General features: G+C 39.8%; 1 protein-coding gene across 1 annotated transcript in view; it reads right to left on the bottom strand.

Annotated features, from left to right (window-relative positions):
• Positions 1-9,812: 9,812 nt before the first annotated feature.
• CPNE8 (copine 8) overlaps positions 9,813-27,385 on the bottom strand; it is a 113,212-nt gene continuing 95,639 nt past the window's right edge. Inside the window, exons 17-20 of the mRNA XM_075145844.1 lie at positions 24,109-24,211; positions 20,632-20,689; positions 17,781-17,854; positions 9,813-11,772 (exon numbers count right to left, since the gene is read on the bottom strand). Of these exons, the coding sequence (XP_075001945.1) occupies positions 11,584-11,772; positions 17,781-17,854; positions 20,632-20,689; positions 24,109-24,211 (424 nt within the window). The 3' untranslated portion in view covers positions 9,813-11,583. The remainder of the gene's footprint in view (positions 11,773-17,780; positions 17,855-20,631; positions 20,690-24,108; positions 24,212-27,385) is intronic.

Below are 27,385 nucleotides of genomic sequence, written 5' to 3'. Positions count from 1 at the left end.
GCCGCCGCCCCTCGCCGGGCGGTTTCCCGGGGGTTTGCAGGGAGGAGCAGGGCCGAAGGCCACCCGCAGGCTCTCAGGGGCCAGGAGCGCGGGGAGGTTTGGTGTCCACCGGCCCTCTCCCCAGCGCAGAGCTCTGGCTGCTCCGGGGCTGCGCGTGGGGTCGGGGCTTGCTGCCTCCGGCCCCGCAGGCAGTAAATCAGCTCAGGCACCAACTGCTGCCAACTGCTCCTGGCAGGGACTGGCATTCAACTGGTTTCACCTGCCCCTAACCCTCACACGTTTACAGCTTCACCAAAAAAGCAGGTTCAGTACCATTTGCTGCTGCCTTCCGTTTCTCCAGCAGTAACTTCTGTTTCTGTAGATGATGGAAAACCAAAGGACCAAAACCACAGGCTCACGCCTGTGACCACCTGCTGTCTCTGGGGGCTCCAACTGTCCTCAGTGTAAATTCAGCAGCATCCCTCACCTCACGCTGGCTGCTCAGGAGCTGCGCAGGGCTGAGGAGAAGCTCTACCTCCTTCCCGTTGAAGCCTGGGCCTCCCACAGCATCCCGCCCTGCCAGCCTCAGCCATCTCCTAAAAATCCAGTTTATCATTTTGTGGAGTGATCTGGGAACCTCAGCCAGCTGTGAAGCACAGCAGGAGCCAGGCTGCTTAGAAGTATCAGCATGCATGCGTGAAGGAAGACGCGTGTCTATCGAGGAGGACATCCTGTGCTGGGAGATGTCCTGGGGGGAGGACGGCAGGCAAAAAGGCCCCAGCCTGGGCAGGAGCAGCCATGGCCCCGGTAGCTCTGCGGCAGGCGGCTGTGGGGCTCTTGGCTGGGGTGTCAGCTCCACCAGCAGCATTGCAAAGGGAAAATCTGCCCTCTGATGATACAAAAATCACAAATTCTTTTTTTACTGTGTTTTCTTCAGCAGCTTTTTCAATTGCCATTCATATCTTTCTCCCGTATCACCCCATCGGCTCTCCGCCATCTCTCAGCTGCCAGTCACATTTAAGGTGCCTGCCAGGCTCCTGGCAGTGATCTCTTTCCATCCCTCAATCCGTCCTGCGCTGCCCATAGCCCAGCGCTGCCACGGAGGAGAGCCGTGCCCATGGCCCGTGGTCCCCATTGCTGTCCCTAGAGCTGGGGCGAACGGTGCAACAGGGCCCCAGCTCTGATGTCTTGGATGCAATGAAGTCGGCGCTGGTTCTGCATGTCACCGTGGTGGAGGATTGCAAGGTAACACCTTGTGCTGGGGTCCTTTCCTGTGTCCATGGTGGTTACTAATTAATTTATTGTAAAAAATACATGTTACACTCGTAGTCTTGTAGTAGTTAGGCCTGCTACTATGATTCTTCATCGTAAAACTGGACTTAAAAATGGGGCTGCCCCTCTCAGAGAGGCAGGTAGGTATGGCCCCTCAGCAGCCCCCGCTGCCTGCACCCCTGGCTCGGGCCAGGGCAGCGGCAGGGCCACCCGCCTCCAGGCACTGCCAAGCGCGGGGTGTCCGGCCCTCACCCGCCCACACTCCTGGAGGCAAACTTTCCATTACCTTTTCCCTCACTCCATTTTCTCCCTTTACAAACCTAGACTACTACCTCGTTCTCCGGTAACCACAGCTAGTCACTCTCATTTAGCTCCCACCCACAATACAAAAGCAAGCCCTAAGTGCCGTATCTAGCACCAAGGTGTGCTCGCTGGTGGTGGTGGATATTTTCCCCTTGCTTCCCAAAGCTTTCTTGATTCACTGATGTCCCCGCTGCTCCAGGATGGACTCACAGGGCACTTTTCCATGAGAAAATGGTCCTAAATGGTTGGCTTTTACCTTATATTTGCTGTGATGCTCATGTGAGTATCCTCAGACCTGAGCACTGTCCTGCCCTTCCCGAAGCAGAGCTCGGGGTGCGTGCGCTACCCGGGGCACCAGCCGCAGAGCCCCGCCGGCGTGGGATGCCCAGGGCATGTGTTGGGAGGGAAATGCTGTTCTTAAATTGCCATCCAGCTTCTGGGACACGACTTAGGGGCTCTGCCGGACACAGCGTTGTGCTGGCTGGGTGTTCGAGCTCATTTAGCACCTCGTTGACTCCCCTGCCCGGGCCGTGTCTGGCTCGCAAACACTGCCGTTACTGCGGGGAGCTGCTGGGCAAGCGTTGGAGAGCGGCTCCTGCCCCGGGCCCTTGAACCCATGCAGCACTTCTGCGGCTCCAAGAGTTCAACGCTCATTTCATGCGGTTTCTTTCTGTCAGTCCCAGGCAGCTGGTGCGAGGGGGTGCCTGCGTGGGTCCCCCCACCTGCCGTGGGGCGAGAGCTGGGGGGAGGGAGCTCGCCTCTGCCAAACGGGTTTGGGGATGGAAGAGAAGGGAGGAAAGGGAGATAAAGGAAGGGAGCACCTGTCCACAAAGTACAGCAATATCCCCTTTTTCCTATTTCAGTCTAACAGGTTTCAAATAAAGCAACACTTCAGCTGGTTTTGCCATTGTTAAAAGGAGTTTTTGGAAGTCTGGTACTTCTTTGCAATGACAGGTAACAGACAGATCTATTGATAATGACACAGTGCATGCATGAACGAGCATTTAAAATCTCTCTGTACTGTGAAATATCTAACAGTGCCAGAAAAAAACCTCGCTAGTACTGTGGATGTGTGCTAAAACATGTATTTCTTTTCTTGCTAATTCTTCCAGGCAGTGGGAAATGTTGCAGTGCAGCTGACAGCATCTCTCGAGTAATGAAATGCTGCGATTCAGTGGTTTTCCACACTCGCAATGGCATCACCTTCTTCCCATTTGTATTCCTCCAAGAGGCTAAGCAAGAGGAGAAAAGCTACTTCAGAAGCAATTGCAGCGTGTCTGCAACTGACTTGTGGGTTTGGGGTGCTTTTTTTAAGGCTTTATCTGCTGTAACACCTCTTCTTATGCTGGAGGGAATTTAGTGAGGGGTAAATAGCTAATTTCATTAGCAGATGTAATTTCTCCATAGTGTGAGTTCTACTGTTTGAATCACAGAGTAAAATGCTAAAAAGGAGTTTTATTCTAAGATTTTTGAAGGGCTGGCAAAGTGGCATTTGCAGAGGAGATTTGTATAGGTCCAAGTTAGAGAAAGGTGACAAGTTTTGAGGAGGTCTAGTTAGGAGAAAATGAGCATGACTCAGGTTTAAAACCAGTGGGGTTTCTTTTATCAAATACTTGTCATGGTTGCAAGAAGAGAGTGTCTGCAACTCCAACTGGAGGAGCTCAACAGAAGGTCAGTGGGGGAGAGCATTATTAACTGACAGCTTGCATTGTAAAATGATTTTCCGTCCACACCAAGGAGGCATTTATCTCTGAATTTTTGCATGATGAACAGGCACAGATTTAAGGGCATCTGATAATGTTAATCCAATTATAGTTCTATTCCAACATCCCTTAAATGCTTCTTCAATTCTTTTATCAAGAGACTTAATTCCCTATTATGAGTGAGTGAATCAGATATGAGGAAAACACCAGTTCTTGTTACTGAAGAAACTCAGTGTTTCAGTATAGCCCAGTGCTATGGATCCTGACGATCCAACAGCATGGTCTGTGTCCCTCCCTGTAAAGGAATTGTAGGGAATATTTCTGTTGATTCTTTTGTTTGCCAGCCCACATGCTTAAAATGTGAGTTCTAGTTCCCAAGCTATTACACATCAGTCACGGTAACACACGGTGTGTGTTCGTTTATTAAATGACAGGTAACGACAGCTGACTGAGTACATCGAGCCAAGGTGTCATGATGTAGACTTGACTGTACTTAATTACCAATGGGAATTGAGGGCCAGTGACATCAAGAGTGAAAGTACACAGAGATTTTGGTGCCCAGTTGTTGTGGTTTAACCCCAGCCACAACTAAACACCACACAGCTGGTCGCTCACCCCCCCGCTCTGGTGGGATGGGGGAGAGAATCAGAAGAGTAAAAGTGAGAAAACTTGTGGGTTGAGATAAGAACAGTTTAATAATTGAAATAAAATGAAGTAGAACAGGAATAATAATAATAACAACAACAACAACAACAATAATAGAATATACAAAGCAGGTAATGCACAATACAATTGCTCACCACCTGCCGACCGATGCCCAGCCAGTCCCCCCAGCCGCGATCCTCCTTCCCGGACCACGCCTCCTAGTTTACATGCTGAACATGATGTCATATGGTATGGAATATCCTGATGGTCAGCTGGGCTAGCTGTCCCGGCTATGCTCCCTCCCAGCTTCCCGTGGACCTGGCAGAGCACGGGAAGCGGAAGAGTCCTTGATTATGCAAACACCACTTAGCAACAACTAAAACATCAATGCGCCATCAACATTCTTCTCATACCAAACCCAAAATACAGCACTAGAAAGAAAATTAACTCTATCCCAGCTGGAACCAGGACACCAGTTTGCAGTGCCAGTGACCTGGCTTCCCGGAGTACCCAGCACCGTGTTGTAGGCCACGCTGGACACAGAGATCCTTCTGGCTCCACTGCTTTGAGCTCATCTCTGAGACTCCTTGAACTCTCCAGTCTTCCCTGAACACGTGCTTTTGCATCCAGCTGGAAGCACTGACGACAGCAGCGAGCTGGCCATGCTGCGTGCCTTCCCCACCGCTCATGCTCTGTGAGCCTCCGTGAGCAGTCTGGTGGAGGGGAGATGTCTCATGCTGCGGGTGAGTGAGAAAATTGGAACATCGGGGAATTAAATTCCCAGATATCGCAGGCAATAATGTGATGTTGGCTCTTTCATAAACTCATTTTCTCTTGGAAACAAGCCAGATTTACTGCTGGTCCAACACCTCATTGCAGTTATGCTTAGAAACCTCAGACGTGCAGACAGGGACTCCCATCTTCCTGTCTCCTTGTACCAACTCGCTTGGCATGTCTTGCTCCTCACCTGACGTTCACCGTCCTGGTGCCACCACCGTGAGGGTTTTCCCTCCTCGTGGCCTTTGTTCACACACTGGGGCAGGTCATCTCACCTGTCCACCAAACGGAAATCTCCTACGAGCCTCTCTTCACCAGCCCGTTGAGTCCATCACTTTGAAAACGGGTGACTGGACGCATACACGTATTTCACACGAAATCTCACCAGAGCCCTCCTCAGCCCTCCTGGTGCCTTCCTACCCACCCACCCACTCCAGTCCTCCTCTCCCAATTTATTATCCTTGCCTCTATCTTAAATAGGCCGCCTACATTTGCAGGACTGACAAACGGGGCTTTGGGAGGATATTTAACTATTTAATGTTGGGGAGGCCGGAGGGAGGCCACACAACTAGGCCATCCCTAGCGGCTGTCCAGCCTGTTCTGAACAATTTCTAAGACAAAGATGACGTAATTTCCCCGAGATGCACTAGAAGGGGCCTCCAGTTAGTTAAGGAGGTTTGTCTATCAGCGCGTATAAGCCTTCCTTGCTGCCAAAGATGATAACGTCACCCGTCATCGCTGACCTTTGAGAATAGCTCATTATAGCACCCCTTTGCACAGACACACAGCTAGCACACTCCCTCTGGTCTTTTGCATATGAAACATACCCAAGCGCTTTAATTTTTTCCTCACAGGTTAAAAACCATCTGCTTTTTTTCTCTCCTGGACTCTTTCAAAATTGTCTGCATCGTCCTTAAAGTGTGGCCCCACGGTCCAGACACAGTGCCAAGCTCAGGCTTCAGCACGGCTTAGCCTGGAGCAATGATTACCTCCCTCCCCATACGAACACGACCGCTGTTAACATCTTCCAGGGTGATCTTTGCTTTTTATGCAGCGGTATCATAATTTGATTCATATTCTGTTTGGAGCCCAGCTGTAATCTGCAGATTATTAAGTCCAGAACTGCTGCTTAGCCAGGTATTTTTCATTTTCATTTCATTTGCACTTATTTATTTCCCTCCTGAATGCAGTATTTTCCACTTTTTTTTACAGCAGTTTATCTCACTGATTCCTGACCTTCCCTCCAATTAATCAAAACCATTTTTGAATTCTAATCAGGCCTCCCAGCCTGCAACCCTGGCGAGCTGATACATACATTGATTTTATAAATGTAGCCTCTAATACCTTTGTTAATTGCATTAATGTCAATATTTGCCAGAAACAGCCATGAGAGACTCCTGCTGGGCTCCCCTCCTTTCCTCCAGGTTTGACAACCTATTGAGGTTTTCCATTCCCTCCTGCTCACAGAAAGCAACCCACCAAGGCTGCGTGCTTGCTCCCGTACTTTCGGGGCCTTTCTGCCAGTGCCAGTGGAAGTGTTTAATGACATGGCGGGGGGATTATTCACTCCCTTCTTCTCCACAGAGAAGTTCCCCAGTCTGCAGTTGTCCTGTGCTCATGCAAACTAGCCAATTTGCTTCCCCCTGAATTCCCTTTGGCTGGTGATTGCGTCCCGATGGCCACTCAGTTAAGACACAGTGTTCAGCGCTAATCACTTTGCACACGCAGTCAATTGCTTTGATTTCATGATCAGCCTGAAGCAAACCGAACTACGTAACAGCCTGTGGCACGGGGACGCGCAGGCCACCCAGTTATTGTGACAATCATGTCCTTCTCGAGGCTGGGCAGAATTTTTGCTCCCTGGGGAACAGACCAATGCAGAAGTGATGGAATTGCTCAGTGCGCAGCCACAGCCCGCTGTGGCTTGGGAAGGCTGTTCCACCACCCGTGGCACACATGGCACTAGGAACCACGCTGCGTGCTTGCGGGGCAGGTATCTGACAGCAGTCGTACACCTTCTGTAGCATGGAATATCTATAAGAACGCTCAGTCACTTCAATGCCTTTGATTGTTTGCAAAATAAAATCATCAAATAAGAATCCGAGTGATGAAATTTAGTATCGTCAAATGTTTGGCTGTTAGGCACACGCTCAGAAATGTCGTACTCTATACCTTTTGTTTAGACGGCCAACTTGAAAATACCAGTCGTCTACAGTCACTCGCACTCTAATGGCAATGAACATAAATGCACAATGCTGGCTTGAAACAAAACCTGAAACCATACCGTATCAATTCAGTGGCAAAGAAGCAATAATCCATCATGGAGTGCTGAAGCAAATTTGTGCTATTGCCATAAAGCATTTTGAAAGAGAGAAAGAATGCATTTCATAGGAAAAACGTGAGCAGTATGAAACAACAGCCTAACAATGTGAACGGACACAGTCAGTCCTTCCTGAAAATATTTCTGCTGTGATGGCATCAGCCTGCTTCCCCCCCACATTCACATCAGTAGGGCTTGTCCTGATCTCACATGGTGACCCTTGCTGTGGTAGTTCACCATGGTCATGAAAAAGAGTTAGGGACAACCTCTGGCAGGGAGGCCAACCCCACGGAAACCTTCCCTGATCATTTGCCCAGTTTGTTCCAACAGTCCTCGGTGACCTAACACTCCTCTGTGACTTTTTCAAATTGACCCACATTATTTGAAGTCTCAGAACTGGAGCTGGTACACTAGCTGAGGCCTTATTATTTTGAGAACAATGATAGGATTATCTCAGGTGGCCTCTATTCAAGACTTCTACTTGGACACCTTCCCCTCAATGTCTATTTTGTGATCGACTATAACCTCAGATGCTGTTTTGCAGAACTGCTGCATAGCCAGAAATTACTGCAACTGTGTAGTAGGTTTTTGTTACTTAAGTACTCTTACCTATTTGCCCTGATTTAATTTGCTCCTCTTTCAGGTATTTTTTCTAATTCATAAAAATAATTTCAAGTTTTAATCCATCTTTGGAAGTGATTAAACTACCTCCAGTTGATATAATCCGCTAATTTAATAATCCTTTCTATATTGCATCATCAGTGGAAATGACTGAATAACACCAAAAGCAAGACAGGTCCCTATGGAACATCGATTGCTGTATTTTTCCAGCTTGATGATGAAAGACTGATAGCATTTTTCTGAACAGTCTAACCAGTTTTGTAGTATTTCATAACACTTCAAATGAGGCTGTTATCTCCTGCTTTGCTTTTAAAATGTCACGTTAAAGCAGCTGTTTCTCTCTTTTATCCTGAAGCTCATTATATTGCTTTTCAAGAAAATTGTTTCAAAAGTGTGTATTATTAACAAACTTTTATTGGTAGACATAAACCTAGGTCTAGATTTATTTTTTTTAATTGACTATTTAATTCAATGATTACCCCTCTTCTGTGAAGCCTGAAGAAAAAAGACATTTAGCATTTCAGTTTTCCCTAGATTTACTATTTGCTCATTCTTTTGTTAAATAACGGACTCAACTTTCCTTCCCTTTCTAGTATGGGTTTTACTAGGCTTTAGCATTCATAATTTATTTTGTGTTTTTCTGTCCTTTTTAGGACATACCGGTGCTATCTTTTACATTTATCCATAGCAACATCTTCTCCCTTTCTATTCTTGTTGATTTTTCTGTTTAAAGAACTCCTGACACAGTCATAGCAGTCTCTTACTATGCTCCCTGGTTTCCCACTGCATTGGCATAATTTGTCATTATGTGTCCTTTTATCAGTTCTCAAAGATGATAATCATTGATCGTTCTGATTGTTCCAGCCATTTTATAAAGTATTCTGGAGTGAATTTCATCTGTCCCTACTTAGGTGAGAATTTCCAGCTTTTCAAAATGTGTCTTTTCAGGGAATACCTGATCTCCTGAACTCTGTTCCTCTCCTTCACATACCTCCCTGGGGGACCACACTTAACAACCTTTTTGTGTATAGAAGTGAGCTGATTTGAAGTCCACGTAAATTCTATTGTATAAATTGTCATCTTTGCCTAAAATTGCAAAATTCTATTTTGTAACTAAGATCAAACCAGTTTCTTCTTCCTGATTAGCAAACAATTCCGCACTAGTCAGAATCAAACCTAAACCAACCACTCTTAAATAACATCCTCCATGAGACAGCGTCCTTCCTCATTTGTAGGAACATTTGCACAGTTTGCACCCTGCCATAGCATTCTCTGCATATATTATAAAGAAAACATCTGTTCCAAGATGGATATCAAAGGAAGAGAGCTTTCATCAAGGCCAACAGTTTCCCTTTCAGGGCAACTCATTTGTCACCCAACATGTCACGTTTTACCTTTCTTAAACATAAACACTCTCTGCTACTCTTCAGTCATAGAAACTTACCAAGTTTTGGTAGCAGCTAGCATTTCTTGGGAAGGAATACGAGTTTTGTGTTCCATTATTCTTAAGAATGAAGCCAGAAGTAAAAGTGGCTGCACATGATATTTTGGAGAAATTCAAGTTCTGACCATTAACTCTCATCTCTAATACTGGAATAACTGAGGCTACTATGTGAATCTACATAATGATTTTCATACACGTGAATCAAGATGTCAAACATGTAGGGAATGTCACAAGTCTGGAAAAAGTCTCCTTTTCCCACTAGAATACTTAGTCCACTGATCCCATCTATTTCTTTCCATTAAATATGTTAGATTTAGAATCCAATACCAAACAGAAGAAAAAACAGCAGTGCAGAATAGAATAGGCTGGTACACTTAATTTTGATTAAGTAATAGGCTACTACTTAATTTTGATTAAGTAGTACCTATCTAAAAAAGTTCCTTCACTTGTTAAATGAGTTGTTAAATTAGTTTTGAGACTGATCTTTGGATTAATAAAAAGTGCTGGTTAAATGAGAGCTAATAAATTACTTTAAACTGAATAAAAGTAGTTTGTAGTTTTGGCCTTAGAATGAAAACCTGTTAAATATATGGGCCACTGGGAACCAATACAAATATCAGCATGAAGATTTGTCTGACCAAGTGAACCACAGAAATAGAATATTAATTCAATTATTTCTAAAGTGCCAACACCATAAGTACGAAAAATAAATGCAGAAGATGGAAGGAGAACACCACCACCATTCAGTAGATTTAAACTTATTCTTTATGATGCACTTTTCATCAAAATTTGTAGTTGCCAGGTATCAAATCTCATTCATGCAACATCAATCCACTAAGAAATACATATTTTGGTGAGAAAATTAAAGTCCATATTTATGTAAAAACTGTTTTGAAATAAAAATAAAACAAGATTTATTTTTACAAAAAAAATCTTTTTTTTTCTTTTTTTTACTAACAGAATAATTATCTGAAAAAAGTAATTTCCCACATGAATAGTTAAAGGAAATTAAATATATTTAAAAATGGAAGATTCTGCATTTACATAATTATATGCCATTAATACCGAAGATATGCTTTCTGGCAAAAAACTTCTCATGCTTAAAAAACGCACCTTAGTTTTATACTGTACATTACAACATACAGTAGTAAGAAACAGAAGTAGTAAACAGGTCATATGCAAAGAAAAAAGTTACATTACAACACAGTTACAACTGTGACACAAAAAATTTTAAATGTTACATTTTAACAGTATTTGAAGGCAATTCACAATCATTTCATAAGTTTTGTGAAATTTAAGGCCATTAGTTCTAAATAAAATATATCTGACAAACTCACAAAACCGTGTATTTTGTAAAAACTGTACATGCAAAACCATTTTATAATTATATATGAACAGGCATATAATAAAATTTTTGGGTAGTTCCGTACACAAAATTGTGCACAAAGCAACATGGTTGTGCAATTTTTAAACCAGTTAATTAACATTATCATTCATGCACCCTGAATGGAAATGTGACTAAATGACAATATTAAACCCAAATATTAAGAGCCAGCATCCCTTTGAATGGGCAATCGAGACAAAAAAAGTTAAAATTTTAAATTAAGTTTAAAACGGTCCATTATAAAACATCTGCTGTAATCACTCCAAAAGACTTTTCTGATGCAAAATTTCCACTGCTTTAAGGAATGCATGATAAGATTTAATGAGCTCAGTGAGTCAACTATAATACTCTGATAGTTTTGATTTGAGGTAATTTTCTTTAATTACTTATAGCAAGTAAGTCTTCTAATTTGCTTCAGTAACTAGTTTAAAAAACTGTAAACTTAGATAAACTTAGAAATTGGAGAATCTCTGAAAAAATACACATACCTCCCCCTCAAAGTTTGGAGTTAGTCATAAGTCATATGCAATTATGTTACTCACATTTTAGGAGTTTACTCTCAAACTGTGAGATGAATGGATTACTGAGCACTCATTGAAGCAATTCAGGTATTGGAAAACATATATATTTGTCCATTTCTTAGCTTTCATTTGTATTTGTCTGGACAAACATTCAAAGAGATATTGCTTCTCTTGTTATCTTGTGACAAACTATTGCAAGCTAGAAGACATGTGAGTCAATATTCCAAACTTTTATTCTTAAGAATAGTTATAAAAGTACTGAAATTTAAAAATAGTAACATGTAAACATTGATACAGTGTAATAGCATTCCTATACATTTATATACATACAGTATTCAGAGAGGACAATATCTTCTGAGTTGAAATCGTGACTTGTGCTTTCCCCTCCAATAAATACATCAAAAAAGTAGGGTTTTTTGTCAAAAAAAAAAAAAAGACTCAGAAAGAACATCGACATTTTGCTCCTAGCATTTCAAAGCTTTCCAGTTGCTCATGCAACCATAGGAGAATTTTGGTATGTGAAGAGAATTTTTCTAGCTCCAAAAAGTTACCAGAAGCTACTGCTGCATCCAGAGACTCTTGACTTGTGATAAACGCTAAGAACTTTGGAGCAGTCATATCTGAGTCTGCAACACGTGAATCGGGGGTGTATAGGGTGGTGGTGCAGGTGATGGCTTTATTCCTCTGACTCTCATGTAGGACAGAAACTGCTCTGGGATCTCAGCTAAAACATCTTTAGCAAGTCTTGCCATGCTTAACACGTGGTTTCCACTTCTGTCAATGTAATCTCGGAATGGCACAAACTACAAAATAAAAGAGACGTTCACACAGGTCATTATGCAGACACAGAATATATCTTACAACAATAAGAAAGTTTTATCTAGGGAGTTAGAGTACATGAATATGCTACCTTACACATTTTATATAACATATATATATTATATTTTATATTATATATTTTATATATACACATTGTATCTCAATTTTTAAAAATCCATCTTCTAATAGAAACAGCGTCATGCTTTCACTTGGGTGAAGTTCTTCACGTAAGTTGTGGCTAGCTCAGATTGCTAATTACATGTTTCATTGATATATTTGGTTTATCTCTCAACCCTTTTCATACAAGAAGGTAATTCTGTCTCAGAAAGCTATTTTTAGCTTACATTTCCTGCTCGTGGGGCTCTCCTACCAGACTGCCTCTGCTCTGGCAGTTTGTTAACAGAATTTTTGCCATCTGAAGTGAACGAAACAGAAAGGATGACTTTATATTCTTGACCATTTTGCATTATACCTAGTAGAACTATGAACCACCTGAACACTTTTTATATGATACTAACAAATGCATAAAGAATCTAAGGAAAAATGATTGGATTCAACAAAGAACTTGCTATGCGATACCCTGCTCTGCAACAGCAAAAAAGTTAGCTACGCAGCTCTGGCTTGGATTTCATAATAAATAATGAGATGCTTGTGCTATTGGTATAGAAAAAACAAACCATCTAGGCTCCTTGATTTTTATTCACAACAGACAGCATGCAGAGATGTAGTGGGTTAAGCTAGCTAATAGGTTATGCCAAAGGGAAGCCTGATCTGATATTCTGCTTCTTGCTCAGATTTTGGAGCCTATCTCAGGGCAACAGCTGGGTGACTTTTCAAAATTGGGATTCAATGTCCAAAGCTAGTTCTGGTACTGATGTGCTAGGCTATGCTGCACTGGAATTCAAAGCCTAATGGTGCCTTTTCCCTCCCCTCACAAAACAGGGAAGATTTAATTGTTAACTGTTGTACTCCAGGATAAAACTAGAACTGATTGAAAAGTCAGATCCACAGATCTTTCATCTCCTGGCTAAATTCTAAAATCTGAAGACTCTTTTGCTCATTATACCAACCAGACAAATTTTGCTTTCTTGGATGCACAGTGACCAAGGCTACAGATTAAATTCAATTTTTCTAAAAAGCACTGATGTTTTCAAGATCTAGGGGAACACTGAATTACAGTGAGAGTTTAGTCTACACTGTGTTTCTGAGATGCTGAGTTTTCCACAAAAGACAGAAATAAACAAAAGAAATCTACTAAATATATTAAACAAATAAAAAACTTCTTGGGGGAAAAAAAACAATGAACCAAACAAAAGAACCCAACCAAAAACAAAGACAACATTTCAGCAGTAAAGAACTTGAACTTAATTAAATCATTTCTACAACTTTGGAAAGCACTTCTCACCCTGGCCTTACGAAATGTATCTAGGCATCAGTCTCCTACTAAAAGGTATTTAGAATTCAAGTAAGATATGATTGTTTGCATAACTCTCCTGAAAAGGATCTCAAATTGCCAGAAAAAAAGGCTTCAAGCCTAGGTATTTGAACTATGTTGAATTAAACTGAAACCTGTCATCGAATTAAGCGTAAACAGCTACTGATCAGGGCATTTCCCCAGGAAGCAGTAGATCTGCAGTTTCTCAGAAGATGACTTAGTCACAGAATTGTTGAAGCTAGAAGTGACCTCTAGAGATCCTTTAGTCCAACCTCAAGCAGAGCCAGCTAGCGCAGGTTGCCATAGTCATCAAGACTACAAGAGTATTCAGCAAGACTATTCAATAAGAGTAGCCTTTATTATTTATTATTCTGTGTCCAAGAATGTATCAGGCATAAGGGCAGGAGAACAATAGGCAGAAAGGAACCTGATTTTAAGTATTAAGCCAGGAAGCAAGGTATCTGCAGTTCCATAATTAGCTGTCTTAACTATTTCTGTTTATTCAGTAACTCTTCAATACAAGAGACAAGCACATACTGTGACATTTACTAGTCCTGACTCCTCCATTTCATAAAAAAAGCTCTAGCAGTTTTCAGAAGCCAGCCCAGCACCGCCCTGTTTCACATGGTTGTTCCTTCTTAAACTCCATCAACTTTTCTGTAAGAATACATCTGACTGTCCCCAGAAGCATGAAGTTAGAAGAATAACAAAACAAAACAAGCATCTCTGTAGCCTGCTGGTTTACACATTCAGCTGGGAAGGGAAAAGCATGGTGTTCATTTCCCCCTCATGTGGTTATTCATTTTCTAATGCAATGTCAGTCTTATGTAAAAAGCGCATGCAGTCTGAGTTAAAGAACAAAATGTGTTCCATCCCAGGAGATCACCTTACCCATTAGTCTGGTGACATGAAAACTCAGACCACTGTTCAGCAGCAAAGGGAGGCTATTTCAACAGTCTAATTGTTGAAATGCAATTATACAATATAGATGGCCTGAATTAGTTCTCCCTCCCCTCCCCTTACGGTATATAGATGGCGAAGGAGCTGGAGGAACTATGGACAGATAAGCATACGTACAGATATACAAGGACAGCTGACAATGACAGCAAGGCCTAGAGCTAACGTGTAGAAGAAGTAGAGGTGGTAGAGGAATAGAATGAAAGATGTAAGAGAAACCAAAGGGAAACTGATGGAATGTAAAGTGCTGCTTCTATAGTTTGAGAGTTTAATTTAAAAGGCTAATATACAAAATTTTCAAGAGAAACAACAGGTACATTACTACGAATAAGTATTTTCCTAAAACTTCTTAAATAGAAAAAGGATAACAAAGGAGCAGAAATGAAATGAACTGAGGAAGAATTGGTACACATGTAACACAGAGTCCCTACCATAGGTATGTATACTAGCGAGGAGTGAATAATGAAGGTCATGTCTTTACATGAATTGCAGTCAGATAGAGTGACTCACTGTTAGCAGGCAAATTTTTCCTTTACTGATTCAATTAAAATATTTCACAATACTGACTGGTAAAATTAACAGTTAATTTCACCAGCTAATTTTACCTAACCTAATACACAAAAAAAGACAAACTTTTTGTATTTGAGTTGTTAATTTTATAAAAGCAAATCAGTTTCATGCTGCCAGAGATAAAATAAAGGTCATACCAAACCTAAAGGGTTTGACATTATCCCTTTTTATTTATTCAGCTAGCCTATAATGTATTTGTTAGTATTTAGAGAGAAAAAAAGATTACAAAATAATACTGCCTTCCGGTAATTCAATATGGCTTGGGGCAAAGTTCCGATTGAAATATGGTCATAGTAAATAAATGTTTTATTGCATTTCTGATATGCAATGAATTCTAAAGAAATACAAAAGAGTATTCATTGCATATTATTTTTTATTTCTGAACAGAAATTAGAATATTTCTGATGCAAAGCATTTTCGCAAATCTTGTTTATAACATTTTAAGAACTCTGTCCATTTATGCTCTTTGAATGTAAAACCAGCAGCTTTTGGAGCTGCTGTTGTTTGGAGAAATCATGTATAATTATGTTGCGTATATTTAAATGCATTTAAACATAAGTGGAATGCATGCCAGAGATATCTGAATTAGCTTTAAAAAGTCTGACACGGCACAGGGCTTTGCAGAAATACTAGTTTGGGGTCCAGAAACACTCCCCGCTCTGGAGGGAGATCTCCACATATTGCTCTGCACAGACATATATAGCATAACAGATTACAGACAGCTCCTCTCTAGCCCAATATGGACTACCAAGGATCATTATAAAGGCTTTGACAAAATAAGAAACATTATTTCCTGTCTCCTGTTCAGCTGTCCAGCTTCTCCTCATCCCATCATTTTATAATTACCTTTTTGACAACACTGACTAAAGCGGCCAGCATGTCTTACTCTTCTAAAAGTTTTGATATGTCACTCTCCTATCAGTTGTTTTCTTTGTATGTTGCAGAAATGAAAAAAGTCTCTTTTTCAACTATTAGAAAAAGTAATTCAGGAATCTATGACTTTCTTTAATGTATATCCATACAGATTATGAGGGTAATTTAATTGCTGTCATCTTATTCTAATTTCTGATCCCCATTTAGGAAAAAAATAGAGAGGGAATTTTAATATAGTATTTATTGCACTGAGAAGCTTTAAGACTGGAAAAAAAGATCTGATCATTTTAATTTCCATATATTTATGTAGACTTGTTTATTTTGTATTCTAAACAAAAAGAACTATAAAATCAGGTGTCATATACATGTTTTGAACAATTCGTTGGATTGAGATATTGTGTCCACCAGCAGTTATCAAATCCTTAAACATTCACATACCAGTATTTGTAACATTAAACATTTTTAAAAGTTTCAAAAAGTTCCTGCATATATAAATGAAAACAAATATACACATTCCAAAGTCCATCAGCTGCAATCTGACCTTAATTATTATTAAAACATTTTCACCTGCAATATGAGCTATTCATATAGCTCAGTTATTCAATATACATATATTCTACTAACCAACAATACTATCAAAATCCAACCTGGCTTGGAGAGAAATAAGTGAAAATAAGAAAGAGGAAAAATAAGTGAAGACTATGAATTTTGACAAATAGGAGGAATAAAGGGAGAAGAAGAAATGCCAGGAAAGGCATTTCTAAGGAAAGAACCTAAGGATGCCTGTCAGTGTTTAAGCGGCATTTGGACAATGCCCTTAATAGCATGCTTTAACTTTTGGTCAGCCCTGAAGTGGTCAGGCAGTTGGACTAGATGATCGTTTAGGTCCTTTCCAACTGAAATATCCTATTTCATAAATGTGTTCAGACACTTCCAGGAAAAGATGCCTTCCATAAAAGATTTAGTTTTAGACAGATACCATTCTTTCTGCAGTCATCAGGTTGATCCAATTTTTCAGTAGTTTACTGCTTTTCAAATGTCAACTTCTTTAATACTTTAGCAAGCAGGGATTAGTGTGTTGAGCCATCAAATGTCTTTCTCTCTGTTTGGTTCCACTTTAGTATCCCATGAAAATAAAAAATGCATAGCTAGTTAATTTTATTTGACCAAGAAAATAATTATGAAATAAAGTCTGTCCAGCGGGGTAGATAATCAGGAGGCATGATGGACAACCTGTGGAGTTCTAGAAATCTGCAGCTCTGAGGGGAAGAGGGATTATGGTGGGTGTGTATGGGCATGCAAAACTGCTATACCACCCTGCCAGTGGTTGCATAGGTTTGAATGACAACTACTGCGCTGACCAAACGACTGTAGAGAGCAGGAACAGAACCAGAGGGCTTTGGCAGAGAAATGGAGGTGTCCGTGGAATGCAGATGAGAGTAGCACTCTTAGGGCTTGGGTCAGTCATGTAAACACAGATCATAGAATCATAGAATGGTTTGGGTTGGAAGGGACCTTTAAAGGTCACTTAGTCCAATCCCCCTGCAATAAGCATGAACATCTTCAACTAGATCAGGTTGCTCAGAGCCCTGTCCAACCTGACCTTGAATGTTTCCAGGGATGGGAACAACCTGGGATCAACAACCACAACCTGTTCCAGCTATCATCTGAGGTTCCTTAAAGCATGAAACATCTGCATGGTTGTATGTGGCAGACGCAACACAGGAACTGGGAGACACTTATGGTCTTCTGGACTGGCAGTTAGAGGCAAGGAAAGATACCCTAGGCATCTGAAATGCACTTTTTAGAAGTCTAGGTATTGTCAACTTCCACAAAAGTTGCAATTTTTCTTCATGGAATCATAGTGAAATTGCAGAACAGAGGCAACTCACTCTTCTCCCGTGGCTGTGTAACCCTAAGACTTTATATCAGTGTGCTGTCAGTTAGGGGTCATTTCCTAATGGAGCAGATCCACTACTATGTGTTATAGAAAGGCTTATAGGCATCACAGAGAGTTTCTGAGCTTGTTATGAACACCCCAAGATAAAGTATGTCAGTGCTAAGGTAAAATGAAAGGCAGGAATATAGACAGAAACAAGAATTCAAAATAAACAGGATCAGTAAAATCTAACTATTAGAGTAAATTTTCTCTCCCACCTGCACAATGTCTCTTTCTGCAAACTTGCCTCTTGAAGAAATCCTCACTACATCACCATCCAGTTCTTCCATAGCTTAAAAAAAAAAACAAAAAGAAACGAATTCATCTACGAGTTCAGCTACACCACAAAAACAATGTTACCAAGAAAAACTTTAGTCAATTTACACTTTACGGCAACAAAACCAACAACTGTTATTTAGGTAACTCTTTAAGATCATTTGCGCCATAAAAAACATCATGCTTTGTAGTTATTTTGCACTCTTTCACGCTGACAATACATACTTTTTGCCTTTATTGTCATCTTCAGAACAAAACAGACCATGATAAGGTCCTTATCTTTCCAGCTCTCAAACCAGCAAGTATATCTGTTTTGGTAAGGCTATATTTGTACTTTCACAGGTGATGAAGAATTCATCTTTAGCAATTACTCTTACAGAAGATATCATAGGCTACAGCACAAAGAGGTAATAACTCACATTCATACCAGAAAAGTAATGACTGTTAATGCGTAGGAATGAGGAGTTCTTAAAAAAAAGTATTAAATTTATTGGGTAACTCTTATTGTATCTTTCTGAGCAGGATCCAGGAAAACTCTAAAATTGTCCAGATACCCAGAAGCCATTCTAGGTAGAAAGGCATACCTGCTCTCTGGTCAGTGTTGAAATAGATGGATTTGGGATTACAGATTAGTGCTCAGCCATTGGATGTGCAATCCTACAATCCGTCTTTCAAAACACGCTATGAAAATCAAACCCCTGCACCACTGAGCTGCTCAGAGGCTTACAAACTGGGCTGAGTTCACTGAAACCAGCAGTTCAAAACCTAGTTCTTCCAATGCAAGAACTAGAAAGCACAAATGACACTGTCAGGAATCAAGTTCAAGCCAAACAAAAGAGAATGTTTGTTCAAAGAAAAAATTAGTAGGTCTGTAGAGCACAGATGCCAGATGATGCCGTTGGTGCAAAAAATATACATGTGTTCAAACCAGGAGACTGAACAAGTATTTGAAGGAGAGATCCACTGAAAATTTCCAAAATAGACATAAAGCACATCCTGCTCAGGAAATTCAAATCTAAAAACAGTATTCAGGGAAGAATCATATTTGCTTATTCTGTTCTTAACGTTGTCTAGATAACCACCCATGGCCAGAACAGATACAGAATACTGGGCAAAACGGACCCCTGATCTGACCTGTTACAGTCATCCTCACATCCTTAAGTAAAGCTCTGCCAAATGTATGTGCCATCTATCTGAGCTCCAGACTTTTAAGAACCCCTCTGGTAGCCCCCAGGGGCTGGGAGATCTAGGGGGCAGTGATATCTGGAGAGGATTAGCTTAGTGTCTCTACAGCAGAACTGAGGCTTGACTGGCATTTGAATTGTAAGACCATGTGCCTGGAACATATACCCTCCTACGCATACTTTTTCAGCATCCACATCAGACATGGAGTCTGTTGGTTTTTCCAGAAGGAATTTCTGCAGATGAAAAAGTCATTTCTCTGCCCTCTTGGGCATTGAGGGACTACAGATTTGGCACACATCTAATAGGTGAATTTCACTGAGGCAGTATACTCAAGGAGTGTGGATCCAAAGACGGAAATTGTAACCTGCAGTACAAACAGAATCCTGCCTTAAGAAAAGCGATAGAGATGACACCCCAAGAACTCTGAAAATACAACCTCCAGAAGTAAAAAGACAACAGAATCTACATGTCCTGAGTTAAGGGGAGCCTGGGCAAGCCCAACGACTCGACAAACAGGGAGAAAGGGAAAAGGCAAAGGAGGGGTGAGAGAAAAGTACATAACGTACGACTAAAGTTGGAATACTCAGGGGTAAAACTGAAGTTTGCAGATTTCCCTCATATGCATTTATGAAGATAAACTGACTTTTCTCATTGCTTGTGGCATACAACTGTCTGAAGTGTAAGTGTCCACCTGGACAATCTCTTCAAGGAATAAGATACTTAAAATTATCACTAATATACCACTTGCCAAAAAGCGTAAGAAGGTCAACCCCCAATGAATTTTTTTGTGTTATTTTTTCCTCCTGTTTTCATACTCTCAGAATATTTGTACAAGAATTAACATGTACAGTCCTTAGTGACTATTTACATTATACATCTGTGGTAGTAGTAAGTATATTTCATGTACAAAAGAAGGCATACTGTCTAACCAGAAGTACTAGAATTAAAAAGAAAGGATGTAGGACTTTGAGGAACAGGTATCACTTCATAGTGCAGTGATATACATGATGGCACTTAATAGATTAGTCCAAATAACGGAAGCAGCTTAGTTATTGCAATAGAGAACGGTGTTCCGGAACATCACATGAAAGAATATGTAAATAACCACGGTAATTTCTCTCCTGCTGTAACATTCTCCCAATGCTGCTACACAGTAAGGCTCATTGCTGTTATGTAGGGAAACCTAGTTTAACCCAGATCACCTCCTCAAATGTATTTGTTTTTCTCAGTATTTTATTACTGCAGTAAGATGATCAGTATTTCCAGTCAACTGACACTTCACAAGGCAACTAAGTATCCATGTTGAATAAATTCAACATTGCTTACTTTACTATGGGTTTTTTTTCCCACTCTTCTTCTGGAGCTCTGTAAATGCTGAGTCCCCATATGGTTCTATGACTTGAACAGAGAGCCTGAGGGGCTACACAGCTCCACATGGTAGCTTGGAATCATACTGAGTTATCAATCAATCCAGCTGGAAATGTCAACAGTGCTTACTGCTTGTTCCATATTATGCTCTTTTAAAGAATAACATTTGTTTGAAAAGCCACATATTACTAAAATGTAAACAAATATAAAAAATTCTAGGAAAAACACTAGAACACTTACCATCAAACTCTGCTGGTCCTACCCCCACTATAATTATTGACATTGGAAGCTTTGAAGCCTTCAAAAGAAGAAGAAAAAGAGGTTTAACACATTACATAACCTCTGCCAATAACATGTGAGAACTGAGGACAATCTGAATAAAAATCATGCAGAAGTTATGGGTTTTTTTCCCACCTAAAAAGTTCAGTGGTGTAAACTGTCCGCTTAAGTGGTACAAAACATCTTGGATGAAGATAGAAAGGCAGATGATTATTTTAATTTATTTTTTCCTTATAAAGTCTTTGAATCATAGGATTGTAATTGAACACAACAAACTATATTAGGATTTAATACTAATATGACAACTAAGATGACAAATTTATCTTAGTAACTTTTGTAAACTGACAATAATTGCAAATATGTACTAATGACAGTTTGACATTTATTTAAATGTACTTTGCTGCTTCTTGATATTACATAGCTGCTTGGAACTATGTGACACTATTTTTTACATAGATCTTATGTCAATTTTTCTCAAGAGAATAAATCACCTATTTGAGCAATATGTATCTTATATTTCTTCCATGAATGAAATTTTATTCAAGTCAGTCATCCATACCACAAAGTAAAAAAGATATCGAACTGGCTTATGGTAAGATTTTTAATTTTACTTAATCTTTTTCATTCAATGAAACAAGGCAAAGACAGTATCTGGCTTTCCCTGAATAAACTCTCTGTAAAACCTTTAAAATTACGAAGACAGTATCATAAATATTGGATTCTCCTACCCTGATAGTAGCACCAAATATCTGCTAGTTTGCAGAAATAATCTGAAAGTGCCTCTGTTGAGGAGGGTAACAACCAAAAAAAAACATTTACCAAATGTCAGGGTTGACAACTGTTTCTTATTGAGACATTCTGATGAACTGTGAAATGTCTACAGTCATTTTAAACAGGAGTATACACTGGCCAAAAATCATAGATGTACACTTTCTGCTAAATTAAACTCTGCTTCACTGAAGTCTGAAGTCAAGTGGTTTTAGAACATACCGTTATATTTTTCTTTTGGAATATAAAAAATGTTTTTCTCCCTCATTTAAAAGATATTCTCATTTTAGATACATCATCACCATTTCCCATTCTTCATCTGTCATAATACTACATATAAAACCAAACTTTCTTTAAGCAGAAGATTGACAGTTAATTACTGTAAACATGCTATTTAAAACAATGAAAATAAGCCATTTTATGAATCATTATTTAATGTTCTACACCACTATACATTATACACTCTATACACTATAATTGACTGCAAATTCATCACAAAGTGTTACTACATAGTCAATCTTCCAGCTAAAATTTTGTAGTGGAGTAAAAAAAAAATTAATAATCCCTTGTTAGTTAAATACTAATATGCTACTATAATAGTAGATAATAGTAAAAGCCGTCTGGCCATGATCCTGGGAAACAGCTCTAGGTGGCCGTGCTCGTGCAGGGGGGTTGGACAAGATGACGTCCAGAGATCCCTTCCAACATCAACCAGTCTGTGATTCTGTGATTAAGGGCCATAACTGAATTACAGTGCACTGCATAAGTCAATAATAGCGAGTATAGAATATTTTTGAGACATTAAAGCATTTCTTAGAACAGAACATCTTCTGTTTTTCAGATGTTTTCTAGAATCTTATTGCTTGATTGTAAAGAAAATATCCTTTGAAGGGATTCCTACTCACACAGACACAGTATTATGTGATACAATGTACACGAAACAGTAAGTGGCAAGGACAGCATAAAGACAAAGAGTTAAACTTTTGCATATAAACTTAAGTGTTGGCATTTCCTGAAGGACAGCGTAACCTTTAAACAGTTTGGTAAAACAGAATGTGTCTGACATATATGCTGCAATGAGAAAGATACCTAAAAGCACAATTAGTGTTAAAAATTCTTGAGTTTTACACATATCAAGTTGCATTGAACATCACTACCCTTTTCATTATTTTGGATATTATTAAGACTGAGAAAACTGCTATTGAACAGCACTTAATTAGTTCTGCCATGGTATACTGTGCTCATGCTTCAAGAAGGATACAGAAAAATGAATGCATCTTCATATAAAGAAAAGACAGCAAATATTCCTAAACTTCCACTCATTTCAAGCTAACAACACTTCTGCTGTATATCCAGACAGTTGCAGACTAAGAGCTATTATTCCTGGAAATGAACCATTACTGGAAACAAGGTTTTTCTGTATGTCTTAGTGGCAAACTACTTAATCTTATAAGACATCAGCCAACTGGACCTGCTGATCTCTTACTTAGGGACTTCAAATTGAGGGGTGAGTTAAATCAAGAGCTGGTCTTTTTTTTCCACGGAGTCTTTTTGTCACCTAAGAGAAGCTCATCTAAAAGAAGCTATGTTCCAAACTTCTAGGCTAGACTAGAGGATGAACTTCCAAGCTAAAAGCTTGTTTATCTCCTTTAAAAGCAAGAGTCAGTTTATCCTGTTTTAATATTGGAAGCTGGAGAGGAGAGGAAGTAAATGGGTACCTTCAAACACTTTGGGTGTAAAAACTTACCAGGTGGGCTTTCAGAGTCCTTATTAACACACAGACTCTGTCTACATGCTGCTGGCTAGAATTGAGGGCATCTTGCTCTCCAGCGAAAGACAGAACATTTCAGTAATATTTTCATGTGCACCCTACAAACTGGAACGGTATTGAATCTCTACAGGAGGTAGTGAAAGCGAGCCTTCAAAAATATGCCACCTAACTCTACACTACCCATTTTGACATGATGCTTAATTATTTTCATGTAGCCTTTTCACCCACCACTTCACTATTAACTAGATTCACTGTGGTATGTTCAAAACTATTGGTATAGATCTTTTCAAACCCTATCTGGAAGTTGTTTCTGTGTGTACTTTCATCTGACATTTCCCAGGGGCAAAATGGAACCTGTTCATAATACAGAATATTACTTATATGCATAGCAGTTTTGAAAAGAAAAATATTTAAAATAATGCAGAAAATGAGAAACAATTAAGAATTTTCAAAATTCTAGGGGACTATTTAGAAGGAAATCAGATGACTGGTATGCTTGCCATTTGGGATCAGAAAGATTTGGGCAGTTTTTAAAAAGGGAGTGGATCAAAGCTGTCTGCAATTACTAGAAAGATAAAAAACAGTTCACTGTGAAAAACTGCATGGTGGGATGTGCGTGAGGAAGGAGGAGGCAAGAAGCAGATGAGAAGCAGCATATGAACATACAGTGTTAAAGAGAAGAGTATAATTTCCCACAGAACACTATCTAATTAAGCTGAGATTCAGCTTTTGCTTTCTTTTTGTCTTTATATATAATAGACTTTTTCTGTTTGGAAAAAATGGTTAATTTATGGAACAAATTTAGTGCCTGACATGTTAACTGATTTAGTTTATTGCCTAAAATATTAATTCCTAGAAACATAATTCTTTTACATTTCAACGCTTTCAGCAAAACTTACATTCACTATGGATTCTTTTGTCTGAGCCATATCAGAAATAACTCCATCTGTAATAATGAGAAGAACAAAATACTGGGAGCCATCTTTTACTGAAGCAGCATATCTAAGGGAAGAAAAAACAACATTATGACAGTAAAAAAACCCTTTATACAAGGAACTATATGAAAAGAAGCTGTATTTTTAAAATTCGACTACTAAGGACTAATAAAAATAAAGAAACACGACGCAGTGGATTTAAAAAGTGAAGACATTCAGAATTAAGATGGACATTCCACTTTTAAATGGGAACATTCGAAAAATGTAACTAATACACTGTTGATATTGATAATCTGCATGTGTTGAACCAGTAAAAAATGGGAACTGATTCAGTACCAAGAGGAGCATGGACAGTATGTCCTTTATAGAATCATGAGTCGTCAGAAAGTCTAAGTTATTTAACAGTTACTACCTCTGGGGAACATAGTTTAGTATGAAGGCCATATATTAACATTGAATGGTTGGTTTTATAGCACAAATAAAATTCATCAGGAATCAGCACACTGCATAAATATTTCATTAATTTTTTTTTGTCTTACAAAAACAGGTTACTTACTGTTGACCATGCTTACAGATTTATAGTTCACATTTATGTGCGCATTCGTAAAATGGCTGAACATGCACCCTGCAAGCCTGGTTTAGATATTAATCTCTTTGCACCACCCATAGATGTCCTTTCAAGACTCAAGCTTCTCCCTGTGCTGTACACGAATACAAGACAAAACACACCCAGTACCATTCCAGTCCCACCTCAGCCAAAGGACCCAAGAAGCAACTGCTCTTTGAAAATGAGCAGCTTTTGAAGATTCGCAAAGTCCTGAAAGATAGTGAGTCTGTAGCAGCCCCACTGAACTCTATGGCCTGCATACCAGAAACTAAGACTTCAGTTCACTGATCTTCAACTCCCAAGGGTCAAAGTGGCCTCTATAGTTAGTGAAGAACGCTTTTTGTGTGGAGCAGGCTGCTCCACTTGCTGCTTCACTTGACAGCAGCCAGTATAGTTCCTACTTTCATGAAGGCTCTTGGTGCTGTGAAGGAGTCAAACAGTAGAACCTTGTAATAAAACTAGCAATGAGTCGTATGGAGAGCAGTACCAAAAAAACCAATTCATCTCCATATGAATATTGTGGAATACATGCCCAAGTACAGAATATGACTGTCAAAGAACTCACTATTTTATTGGTCACTGAACATGAAAGGCCTGGGTCACTGAATAGGATATGTTCTAATGATGCTCATGATGATTGCATTGCTTAGAAAATTCTAACTCTGATGTTACACAGTGCATTTGCAAGCGAGTACTGTCAATAAATAAGATGCTGTAACCATAACATTTACAAGAGTTCGGAGGAATGTGTGTGAAATGGAATCTACAACTCACAGAAAGCCACCACATTCCTCCCTCCCCAAGATACAGATGGGTAGAAAAGCCACACAGACAATGAACCTGTTGAACATCATCTATTTGCATGCTGGCAGTAGAGACTGATAGTTAAATATCTGGATTAGCAAGACCTACTGTGGAATACATTTTCCCTATTGTCGTGGTTTAACCTGGCAGGCAGCCAAATACCACGCAGCCGCTCACGCACTCCCCCCACCCCCAGCAGGACAGGGAGAGAATCGGAAGGGTAAGAGTGAGAAAAACTCGTGGGTTGAGATAAAGACAGTTTAATAGAACAGGAAAAAAAAGGGAAAATAATAATGATAACGATAATGATAAAATATACAAAATGAGTGATGCACAATGCAATTGCTCACCACCCGCGCTGACCGATAACCAAGTAGCCATCGCTACTTCCTGGATCACGCCTACCCTTCATATACTGAGCATGACGTCACATGGTATGGAATACCCCATTGGCCAGCTGGGCTGGCTGTCCTGATTATGTTCCCTCCCATCTTGTGTACCTAGCTCAGTCAGTAGGCACGGGAGCTGTCCTTGGACTAGGAGGGCACTTAGCAACAACTGAAAACATCAGTGTGTTATCAACATTCTCCTCATACTAAATCCAAAACACAGCACTAGGAAGAAATTTAACCCTATCCCAGCCGAAACCAGGATACCTATCATGTGGAGACTTCTTTTATCTCATTTTTCCACAATGCTTATAATCTTTTCAATGATGACTGCAGTAACAAGGGATGATGAGAGTGTAAAATAAAAATTCATTATCCTTTCTGAGCCCTTAATACTGTCTACATACCTACACTGAAGAAATGGAACAGAAATTTGGTTATTTCAAATTTTCCACAGAATAAAACATTCTGAAGTCTTTCACAAGAGAGCTCTTATAAGAGGAGGAGAGATGACAGAAGACACTAGGTTGAATCTGGTGTAGTTTAGATAACACCCTAGCTGGGGAGAGGATAATAAACTCATTATCTGCTTAAAGAGCTTCTGAAGAGTTCCAAGGTCACAACAGGATAGTAATATCTGACATTGTTTCCAGAGAGGCATATTTGCAAATAGGGGGGATGTGGAAAGAAGAAAGTTCTTTGAGACTGAAGGTAGGTTCAAAGAGTAATTGCAGGCTAGATCATAATTTCTAGTACCGTGTCTACAAGAGTCAATAGAATAGCCAAGAAACTGACCCTTGAAGGAAAATGATGTTACTGAGAACTGGACTGGTACTTGGATTGCATTAAGGACGATCATGCAGTAGAAATTCTCATGAAGATACTTAGCTTTTCCACTATAATGTAGTATGATTTGCTACCACAAGGAGTTCCCAACGTTTGCAACAACTTGATATTTAGACAAAAGTTCAGTGGAACTACAAATGCTGGTGACAGGCTTCTGTAATTCTGCAAAAGTTGACAAATATTCCTGAGAAACAGCTGGTGAGAAAAGGAACTCAATTTATGCCAGTCCTTTGATAGTACTAGATCAAGAATTTCAATTTTTGCAATGAACAGGAGGCTTGAAGTTAATTGCCAAATTCTGAACCAGCCAGCTCAGCTGATATGAGTTCTAAAGAAGAAGAAAGAGCCAGAAAAGTCAGTGGGTTAGATTTCCAGTTAACGTGGCTAATGCAGACACTGAATGCCACATATATGGAATTCAGTCGTCATACGAATTGGCATATTTCCTCACAGTCTGAAAACTGCTACTGGAGAGATCCTGTCAAAGGAAAGATTAAAAGGAGACGGCTAGTTGCTAAAGACAAGCGATGGAATATACATGTACACAATTTCAGTGGTCATATTCAAAGATGGAACAACTAATCCTAATGATAAA

The sequence above is a fragment of the Calonectris borealis genome, chromosome 1 (assembly GCF_964195595.1).
Source record: "Calonectris borealis chromosome 1, bCalBor7.hap1.2, whole genome shotgun sequence".
NCBI lineage: Eukaryota > Metazoa > Chordata > Aves > Procellariiformes > Procellariidae > Calonectris > Calonectris borealis.
Note: the sequence above shows the minus strand (reverse complement) of the source record. Positions and strands in the feature narration are given on the sequence as shown.